The following is an 11171-nucleotide window of genomic DNA, read 5'->3' on the forward strand; positions in this document are numbered from 1 at the left end:
TTTATTATGATGATATTTAAAGCTTTCCTTTCTAAATCTGTGAAAGAAATGCATGAAATAAAACAACCATTTTAATACACACACCTACTCCACAGAAATAATTTACCTCATAACCAGTATACTAAGGATTAAATTGTTTATTTGTATAATGAGAAAGGATTGATTCATTCCTCTGTGAAGTCCTAATGAGTCATCTGTTTATGTAGTGACCTAATTTGACTGTGGTTCCATTGCACTGTGGTTTATCCACATACAATATTGTGTCAGGGGTGTTTTGTTGTTGAAATTTTTGTCTTTGGAGAAAGATCTAACATTTTACTTACCCTGGCTCTTTTCTTAACTAGAAAACAGAACAAAAAAATATATACTCATGATTGACACTTATCACAGATATGTACCGTGACATTTCAGGCTGTTTCCATGTGTCTTATCAGTTTCCCCTCTAGCTGTGCAAGGGAGAAAATCACTGCTCGGTGGAGATAACGTTTTCCCACATATTAAGGAATCTCTGATCTTTATTCTTTGTGCTTACTTTCCACCATATATTAAGTGGTGAATTTGTCATGCCACATTTTTAGTCATCATGTTTTAATCACATGTAGCAGTTTATGCCAAAATGTCAGTGCAGAATGTTTTCCAATATTATGTACCACCAGTTTCTCTGTAACTCTAGATCTCAAGTTCACAAACTGAAAAGAATGACACAATTGCTGGGCAAGGTGACCGGAACCATCTCATCACTAAGCGGGATCTCACCCTCAGTGAAGGAGATGTTCACACTTTGGTAAGCGCCATTTCAACAACAAGCACTTTAAACATTTAAAAATATGTGATTATAGAACTGATGCCAAAGAACATTTCAAAAATAACAACAGCTGTGCTTGGAAGAACTACATATATTTTTATACTATTCACTCCTCTTACTTTCCATGTTCCTATTCAAATTAACACCAGAGTTTCTTCAAATGATCTATCTTTATAAATTGCTAATAAAAATATTTCATGTTCCAGCTTATTTTTCTGGCTTACTCCTTTAACTGACCTCCTTCTTGACCTCATCCTGATCTTGGAGGCTTTCATGCAATATTGGAAGAAGAACCCAGGAGGCATCAACAAAAATATATTACAAGAATAATTAGCTCTATGATTAACTTTTGTTGAGTCAGCCAGTATAATGACTATAAGGTTATAAAGGGCTAATCATTTAAATTTTTGAAGTTTAACAGATCTTCAAACCATCCACTAGCAGAGAACCTTGTATAGTGTTTATGTTCAATAGCGAACACCAGTTACTTTTACATCAGCAAATTCCATAGTTCTTAGTTCTCATCTGCCTCAACTGTTCAGTGGCTTTTGGCATAATTTATCACTTCCTCCTTTGTGGAACACTCCTCATTCTCTTCTAGGACTCTGCTCTTTTAGTACTTCACCTACATCAACTGGCTACTTCCTAATCTCTGTTTCCAGACCTTTACCTCTGTAGAGTATTCCAGGGCTTACACCTCAGATTTCTTGTCTGCTCTGCATGTATTCATTGATTAGATCTGTGCTGTCTAATATTATAGACATCAGCCACATTTTACTCTACTTTGGGACGTAGAGATATGTCCATTACTGCTCATTTCTATCATCGTAGGAAGTTCGAATCAGATAGTGCTATACGAGAGATGTTATTCACTCTCGTGGCTATAAATACTATCTCTGGATGACTTTGATTTACATTTCAAAGCTGATCCTATGCATTGAACTCCAAGCTCCATTATCTAACTGCCTACTGGAATTTCTCTTAAATATTTAGTAAGAATCTTAAACTTAATTCTAAGAATGTTTTCCCAACTCTACTCTTTCTACAGTGTGTCAACTCCCTTCTTTGTCCCAAACCTGGACACCTCACATCCTGGGTATCAGCAAATTCTTTCAGTATCTGTTATCAAAAGACCCTGAATTTGGTCCTTTCTCAGCAACTTTACCTCTGCCACAGCCTCACCCAGGCCACCTTTGTGTCTCACGTGGACTGTTGCCAAACCTCTAGCTGGACTCCATATTTCTGCCTTTTCCCCCACTACAGTTAGCCACACAGGAGCCATAGTGATCCTTTTAAATGGAGATCAGGTCATGTTACTCCAGTGCCTTCCCAGCTAAGTCAGAGAGGAAGCCTGAGCATGCAAAGCCTTTAGGCCCAACAAAATGTAGGCCCTTCTACCTTGCTATTTGCATTTCCTCTCCTTATTCTCTACCTCCTGTTTTTGCTACCTTGCTTTTCATTGAATAGACATCCCCAAGTATGTTTCTACATCCAAGCTTTGAAAATTGTTCTCCCATCTTCCTGGAATGCTCCTTGTCCAGATTTCCCTGTGGCTTATTTCCCCATCTCCTTCTATGTCTTTAAATGTCAGATTATGACAAGACTTCCCTGACCAACCCATGTGAAATAGAAATTACTTTTAACCCCCACCCTACTTTTGATCCTGTGTGTTCTATCCTCCCTACAGAACGACATTAAAAAACTTTATGATAAAACTTACATAAAAGTCACCATTTTAACCATTTTAAAGTATGCAACGGAGTGATTTTTGGTATACTCACAACATTGTGCAACCACCACCATTATCTAATTCCAGAATATTTTCATCACTTTCAGAAAGAAATACTGTACCCATTATACAGTCACTACGTATTCTTCCCTGCTATCAGTCTCTGGAAACCACTAATCTGCTTTGTGTGTCTAAAGATTTGTCTGTTCTGGACAGTCATAAAATATGTGGCCTTGGTGTCTGGCTTCTTTGACTCAGCATAATGTTTTTAAGGTTCGCCATGGTACAGCATGCAGTAATACTTCAGTCATTTTTTATGCCTGAATAATACTCCGTTCTATGGGTATAGGGCATTTTGTTTGTTTCCTCATTAGTTGATGAACATTTAGATTATTTCTACCTTTTGTTTATTTTGAATAGTGCCATTGTGCACATTCTTGTACACATTTTTGTGTGAACATATATTTTTAGTTCTCTTGGGAGTAAATCTAGAGATGCCATTACTGGGTCATACGGGGACTCTGTTTAACTTTTCAGAAACTACCAAACTTTTCCAAAGTCGTTGTGCCATTTTACATTCCCAACCAGCAACATATGAATTTTTCAACTTCTCCACGTTTGCCATCACTTACTATTGCCTTAATTTTTTTTTTTATTTTTTTTATTTATGGTCATCCTTGTCAATGTGAAGTGGTATCTCATCATGGTTTTATTTGTACTTCCCAATAATCACTAATGATGTCAAGCATCTTTTCTGTTGTATATCTTCTTTCGAGAGATGTCTATTCAAATCCTTTGCCCATTTTTAAATTGGGTTGTTTGCCTTTGTTGTTAGGTCATGAAGAGTTCGTTATATATTCAGGATACTTCCCTTTTCAGAGCTGTTATTGCACATATTTTCTCGTTCTGTTAGTTGTCTTTTCACTTTCTTGATAGTATCCCTGTGATGTGAAAAGTATTCAAATTTGAAGAAGTTCAGATTTGTCAAGTCTTTCTTCTTTTATTACCTGTACTTTTGCTGTCACAGTCAAGAAACCATTGCCAAACCTGACATCCTGAAAATTTACACCTAAGTTTTTTGGTTTTCTAAATTTTATACTCTCGACTCTTAATATTGGTCTGTATACATATTCTTATGCCGGTACCAAATTGTTTATTATAGCTCTTCAGTAAGTTTTGAAATTGGAAGTGTGAGCCCTCCAACAGTTTCTTCTTTTTGAAGATTGTTTTAGCTATGTAGGGTCCTCTATAATTTCATATGAATTTTAAGATCAGTTTGATGATTTCTACAGAAAAGGTAGTTGGAATTTTGATAGCAATTTTATTGGATCTGTATCAATATAGGAGTATTGCCATGTTAATAATATTAAGTCTCTCAGTTCTTGGACATGAGATATCTTTCCATTTAGTTAAATGTTTAATTTCTTTCAAAATACTTTGTACTTGTAAGTGTTTAAGTGTTGCACTTTCCTGGTTAAATTACTTTTGTGTATTCTATTCTTTCGGGGTGGTCTTTTGAATAAAATTGTTCTCTTCATTTCATTTTAAGATTTTTCATTACTGGTATATAGAAATGCAACTTAATTGTCAATCTTGTATTCTGTTCTTTTTCTGTACTTGTTTATTAGCTATAATCATTTTATTGTCGATTCTTTAGTGTTTTCTGTATACAAGATCCTGTCATCTTGAAAAGAGAGAGGTTTACTTCTTTTTTTCCAATTTGGATGCCTTTTATTTGATTGTTTTCTTGCTTAATTATACTGGCTAGAACCTTCTGAACAACTTTCATAAAAGTGTCAATGAGTGGGCATTGTTGTCTTATTTGTCACCTTAAGGGGAAAGCATTTGTTCTTTCCCCATTAAGTGTGATGTGAGTTACAGGCTTTTCACGGATGTCCTTCCTCAGATCAAAGAAGCTATTCCTTGTCATAGACTGCAAGTTCACTTGCTGGGTAGCGTTGTGACTATGCGTGTGACATGTCTAATGCAATTTGACCAGCACATGGAAGGTGGTGAATATTTGCTATCTTTGACTGCCTACCTTCAAGTTACTGATAAAAACACTGAATGTAGCAGAAACGTGGAATAGCTGCTCAAGATTCATTCCGTTTCTTTTTCTTTTCTACAGGTGTATTGTTAATCTGATTTTCATGTCTTACTAAAATGATCATGCTCTGGTTTTACCTAAAGGATGTTGAATACTAGCCATAAAAAATATATATTTTAATAATATTGTAGGTCTTATCCTTTTATGCCACATTGCATTAAAACCAACCCCTGTATTTGTTTGTTTGTTTGTGTTTGTTTGTTTGTTATTTATTTTTGAGAAGGAGCAGGGGAGGAACAGACAGAGAGGGAGAGGGAGAATCCCAAGCAGGCTCCATGCTGTCAGCGCAGAAACCGATGCAGGGCTTAGACTCACAAACCATGAGATCATGACCTGAGCTGAAATCAAGAGTTGGTCGCTTAACTGACGAAGCCACCCAGGTGTCCTGTAAACCAACCCCTTTAGCAAAAGCATTCATAGACTCCACTATTAGCCTATGCATTTTAAACATTTTTCTTATAATGCAAAAGAATCTGGATTATCTCTTTGGCTTTCACATAAAACAACTAAAATGTCCAATTTTCATATGCTGAAGAAATGATAGGCATTTTTTTATAAGTAAAGAATTTGTTTTGGCAGGGCTGTGGAATTGCTGAGTGCTTGAAGATTGTCTGCCAGGTTGGACGACTAGACAGAGGAAAGAGTGCAATCCTGTATGTAAAGTCCCTGCTGTGGACTGAGACCTTTATGAATGTAAGTGGACAGATGCAGCATTCAGCCAGTTTATCCATTTTCTCAAAGACATGAAAAAGGCCTCCCATCTAGGAAATCATTTCATTGTTATTTCCATACAGAAAGAAAACCAGAATCATTCATACTCTCTGAAGTCATCTGCTTCTTTTAATGTCATTGAGTTTCCTTATAAGAACCTTCCAATTGAGGATATCTTCAACTCCACATTAGTAAGTCATCAATTTGGGGAAATGCAATTAAGTGCACCCAGTCCAATGCCATAGATATTTTTTATCTTATTTTAAATATTGGCACCTTCACTGTTTTGGTGATTTAAAAGTTGGTTGATAGGTCTATAACCTAGTTAAATATTATTTTACTCCCTCACCCCAGAACATTAAAGGTCGACCTTTTACTTTAGCATCTTGTCCTGTGTAAGAGATTCTTAGCTTATACAAATCTCATGGGTGGAAATTTGGGGAATTTTTCCCCACAAAGTTAGAAAGTCGGAAATTAACTATAATAGGTGAAGGCTAAAGATTAGAAAGATCTTTAATTTAAGGATTAAAAATGGGACTAATATATCAAAGATGGATTTAACTATTTAAAAATCACTTTATCACTTCTGAAGTTAACCTGTTGTTGGGAATTTTATGTGTGTATGTGCATGCTATTGATACCAAATATGTAATCAATCACAAATTATCATATACAACAAAAGAAAATAATGTGAGTATCATTAAAACAAAATGTAGTAGGCATTTAGACATTTGTTGAATGATTCGGTGAATTATTTTTAAAACTCAAAACCTTTTTGCCCCCACCAGGTTACCACTAACATCACGTGGGGCATTCAGCCCGCACCCATGCCCGTGCCTGTGTGGGTGATCATTTTAGCAGTGTTAGCAGGATTGCTGTTGCTGGCTGTTTTGGTGTTTGTAATGTACAGGGTAAGTAATGGACTTAGGAAGAGCAGGAGCGGGGAGAAGCAGAAGAAAAGGGCAAGGGAGAAGGGAAAGAAGGAAGAATAGAGAAGGAACTTTAATGATACATAAGGAGCACCGCATATCTTTTTTTTTTTTTTTTCAATATATGAAATTTATTGTCAAATTGGTTTCCATACAACACCCAGTGCTCATCCCAAAAGGTGCCCTCCTCAATACCCATCACCCACCCTCCCCTCCCTCCCACTCCCCATCAACCCTCAGTTTGTTCTCAGTTTTTAAGAGTCTCTTATGCTTTGGCTCTCTCCCACTCTAACCGCTTTTTTTTTTTTTTTCCCCTTCCCCTCCCCCATGGGTTTCTGTTAAGTTTCTCAGGATCCACATAAGAGTGAAAACATATGGTATCTGTCTTTCTCTGTATGACTTATTTCACTTAGCATAACACTCTCAAGTTCCATCCATGTTGCTACAAAAAGCCATATTTCATTCTTTCTCATTGCCACGTAGTACTCCATTGTGTATATAAACCACAATTTCTTTATCCATTCATCAGTTGATGGACATTTAGGCTCTTTCCATAATTTGGCTATTGTTGAGAGGAGCACCGCATATCTTAAGGAAGTTGTACGATGTGCCATTTAAGTTTTCTTGGTGATAATATAGTCACTCAGAATACTTGTAATATTCTTCACTGATGTGGCAGTAATGTTAGTTTTTCCTCAACTGACAGATGGGCTTTTTTAAACGTGTCCGGCCACCTCAGGAAGAGCAAGAAAGGGAACAGCTTCAACCTCATGAAAATGGTGAAGGAAACTCAGAAACTTAACTGTGATTTTTAAGTTATGCTACATCCTGACCCATGAGAATTACCACCTTCATCATAGGTTTCAGTTTCCTTCACAAGGAATAAAATTCCAAGACTGTACTGCTGATGGTGCCTGTTGGTATTAACCACAAAACAAGAGCAATATTTGTCAACCTTTTTCTAATAATTAAGTTCAGACATACATTTAATGCACATCCACTGACTTGTGTTTTTTAGGTATTTAAATAATAAAATTTCAAGTGATAGTTCTTCTTCTGTGTACATAAGACAGGTAGTGCCTGAGTTACCACTTTATACAAAATAGTACCTCCTACAATTACTGTTTCTGATTTTGTATGTTGGGTTTTGTTTGTTGTTGTTTTTGTTGTTTCAAAGCAATCCATATTTGGACCTTCGGATCCACATCTTTTGTGCAGGAACTTAATGTTAATATACATTACACTACAGTTGAGTTTTTAAGCTTCTAACTTTATAACTGCATGAACTTGGATTTTAAAATATTAAACCTACATGATAAACTTTAATAAAAAAAAAGCAGATCCATCAAAATTCTTTCCTGGAATAGCAAAAGTATAGTATTTTAATACGACAGTTGGGTAGATGCTATTACATTTTTATTTTTGTTTTATTCCACAGTCCATTTCAGTACATTTGAATTTGTTGAAGTTTAGGTTCTATTTCAGATCCTTTAAGCCAATCTGTACTAAAAAGTTTATAATCAAAAATGCCTCTTTTGTGTAATAGTTTAATTGTCCCTGATCTTATGATGCTTAAAGCCATATGCAGTTGGGAATCCTTTCCAAAGTACATGTGTTCCAATGTATATGCCTGGATATTTACAATACAACAACAAAAGAAAGCATTTAAATTATAAGATTCTGTTTGTAGTTCTCTGGTAGAGTTACTTATTAATGGTACGCTTTTAGAGCAAGAATTTTTAGTTGGGATTAATTTATTTTCTTCCTATATATGTATTTTTCCTTATATTTCCCAAACTGTTACTAAGAATAGGTTGAGATTAATGAGGGATTTTTACAGTTTGCAGGAACCTGCATCTAAACTCCCAACCCCGTGAGAAATGCTTGGAGTTGAAATTCTTAAAGTAGCTTACTAGTTTGCTTTTAGCAACAGCATGATTCTACTCCTGTGGATACTACCTTATGTAAGCAAGGTATCACGGGTAAAAGCAGTCTCCGCTATCGAAATGACTTCTAAAAGTTACTTTTATAAGCAATTCAAATTATTGGGAGCCTTTTAAAACTTTTGTAGTTTTATTAACATAAATTACTTTTCTAGGAATTTTTATATAAAAGCTGCACAGGTGGCATGTTATAGTTTTATATGCCTCTAGGGTGATGATTTCTTCTAGAGGAATATGTGATTTATTCACAGTTCCTCAAGGTCTGGGAATGACTCTTAATTTTACCTATTTTTGTGCAATTACATCATGTTGTGCTTTAGAAATTGTGAGTTTAATAAGTTTTTAACTGCTGTCTTCATTAGGCAATGATAAATATTTCCCTTAAATAATTGAATATTTTTCTATGCTTTAAATACAATTGAGGTTTACTTTGCCCTATCTCGTGTTCAATTCCCTACACAAGTGGCTAAGCCAGAATATATTCATAAAACAGAGGTACGTGAGTTATATATGTTAGAACATGACAAGACCCTGTATTTAGCTTTAATGAATTTCAAAATTAATAGGTTTTGTAGTATAGATTTCATTAGTAGCTTAAAAGGTCATAGTCATATTCAGTAAGTATTTTTATTGCCAGTAAGTCTAAAGTTTTTTAAGAAAAAAAATATTTTTATCCTAGGGTCTGCCACCAGGCACTAAGTTGGTCTGTGACAACTTTCACTTTACCTGTTTTCCCACCTTATAATAGTCATCCCTGAAAGTATATGTTGGATAGAAATTCACTCTTAAAAAAAAAAAAATGTTACTGTTTACTTTTGCACATTCTGTTCCTTTTATGGCCTCTTTCTCAAGGTATAATCTTGTATGGGAGCTTGAAGGATGTTGTTGTTGGAAGTATGATGTTTTAAATTCCCTTTATGAATTGTAGTTTTAAGCAATAGTATTTTAAAAAATGAAAGTGTATATCTTTACAAACATACGGTAGAAGTATAATTTGGAAGCTTACTCTTCGAGGAAAATGTTTGGGAAAATGTTGGGATTCTTTTTACCCTAAAGCAGCATGTGAATGTATTTGGTTAAAGTGTCAAACAATAGTTCTATGAAAGCTGTTTTAATTTGCAAGCATTTTAAATACTGCTATGTTTGTGATTTCCATCTTGAGTGTAAATTTTTTATAATCTGATCAGTTTTTAAAAACATGAGTGAGGTAGAGGATATTTAAAGCATTTCATATTGGTGAGAAATATTGATACTGTTGTTGATTTCTTATTTAGGCATTTATTTTAGAACTGATACTTTGAGAAACATTTTGCGTGGGGGACATTCTTTCCTTTTTTCTTTTCCCCTTTCCTTTTTTCCCCTTTCCCTTTCTCTTGTGCTGAATCATTATGGTAATAATTCTGATACATTTCTTAATAATTCTGAAGTGTAAAACAATTAAAACATTAGTGCCACAATTTTACCTGTGTTATGAAACTACTACTTCATAGTAAATTCTCATCAATACTTCATATAAAGAGAAAATTAAAGTGTTAGGAAAAGAGACTATACTTATTATAATGGCTTCCTTAAGAGAACTGTGGACGATTTTTGATGGTTAATGATGACCCTAAGAGAGATGTAAGTGGCAAAAGTACAGTATGTAATTCCTCAGCTGCTTTTTATAAAGCAAACGATCTGTAAGTTGATAGAGATTTCTGTGTTGCAGAGTGTAACACCAGGCTTGGAGAAGAATAAGTCATTCTTGGAATATGTGTGTAGGACCATTGCCGATCTTAATGCCACTTTGTAAGTGCTCTTAGGTAGTGTGTATATGGGGTAGTTTGGTAAATTAAAAAATGTAAAATTCAGAAATTGAATAAAGGATCAAAAATGGCCAATGAAATAACTTAATGCTCTGGTTTTTGGAGAGTATCCCTTTTAACTTGTTGGTAGGCTAGGTTGAACAATGAACCTATGGACATGTAGCATGCGTATATGCGTATATTTCATTGTAATTTCTGATAGATAATGAACTTCTTGGGAGAGGTACCAAGTCCTGGATTTTTGAATTATTGATCTCAAGTGCAATATAACAATGTAACCAAACCTAGATAATTTCAGAGTCATTGTTAATTTAGTGAACCTAATCTAAATAGAGACTTAGTAATTTTTTGATTAGTAGGAAGGAGTGATTCTGCTATGGATATACAAATGAAGTTATTTACCCCTAAAAGGTACATTCTACATTTTATTTCAAGCTGGGCATGAACTATTCCCTACTAGTTTTGAAATTCTTTGAAATATCTCAAAGTAACTTGGAAGCTATGTATATCAAATTAACTTGCTATCTAATAACATAGAATGTAATTTTCTTTGTTAAGCTTCTCTTATGATCACCCACATTGGGTGAGACATAAAATGAGCGTCTTCTAAAATTTGTCATTTGCTGACTTGATTTGAGTTAGTGAAAACTGGTACAGTGTTCTGCTTAGTTTCCAATGTGTAACTTGTGTCTGTTCAATAAACTTGAGCATATGGTGCCACTTTTGTGTATGGACTTTATATTTTCCTTCTGTGATGTTTTGTTTTTTAATCACATAAGCCAGTAATAATGCACTAAAAAGATGACGTCAAAGAGGTACATCTCTAAAAGTCTGAATTCTATAAGAGTGCTATTTATTTGAAGAAAAGTAACACAAAAGAGCAAAAGGAACTGAATGTTAAAAGACACCTATTACAGATCACAGAATCATAGACATTGAACATTTAAAATGGGTTTCAAATTCCAATAATGGCAGGGTGGCTTTTATCAGATAACAATGGTAAACGATGAACAAAGGAAAAAGGAAAAAAAAAAAAAACTTTTTGAAAACACTGAAGTTACCAAATGCTGGCAGAAAGTGAAGGGGATTTGACTCTTAAAGTGGGGAACCACCTTTTTCCTGGAAGTTACTTTCTGTTGTGT

General features: G+C 34.8%; 1 protein-coding gene across 3 annotated transcripts in view; it reads left to right on the top strand.

The window, feature by feature from the left end:
* ITGAV (integrin subunit alpha V) overlaps positions 1–10749 on the top strand; it is a 114922-nt gene extending 104173 nt beyond the window's left edge. For all 3 annotated transcript variants that reach the window (XM_042994874.1, XM_007083868.3, XM_042994875.1), the window contains 5 exons: positions 674–784; positions 5221–5334; positions 5436–5543; positions 6141–6263; positions 6988–10749. In XM_042994874.1, coding sequence (XP_042850808.1) covers positions 674–784; positions 5221–5334; positions 5436–5543; positions 6141–6263; positions 6988–7083 — 552 coding nt within the window. In that variant the 3' untranslated portion in view covers positions 7084–10749. The remainder of the gene's footprint in view (positions 1–673; positions 785–5220; positions 5335–5435; positions 5544–6140; positions 6264–6987) is intronic.
* The last annotated feature ends 422 nt before the right edge of the window (positions 10750–11171 follow it).

The sequence above is a fragment of the Panthera tigris genome, chromosome C1, assembly GCF_018350195.1.
Source record: "Panthera tigris isolate Pti1 chromosome C1, P.tigris_Pti1_mat1.1, whole genome shotgun sequence".
NCBI classification, from domain to species: Eukaryota; Metazoa; Chordata; class Mammalia; order Carnivora; family Felidae; genus Panthera; species Panthera tigris.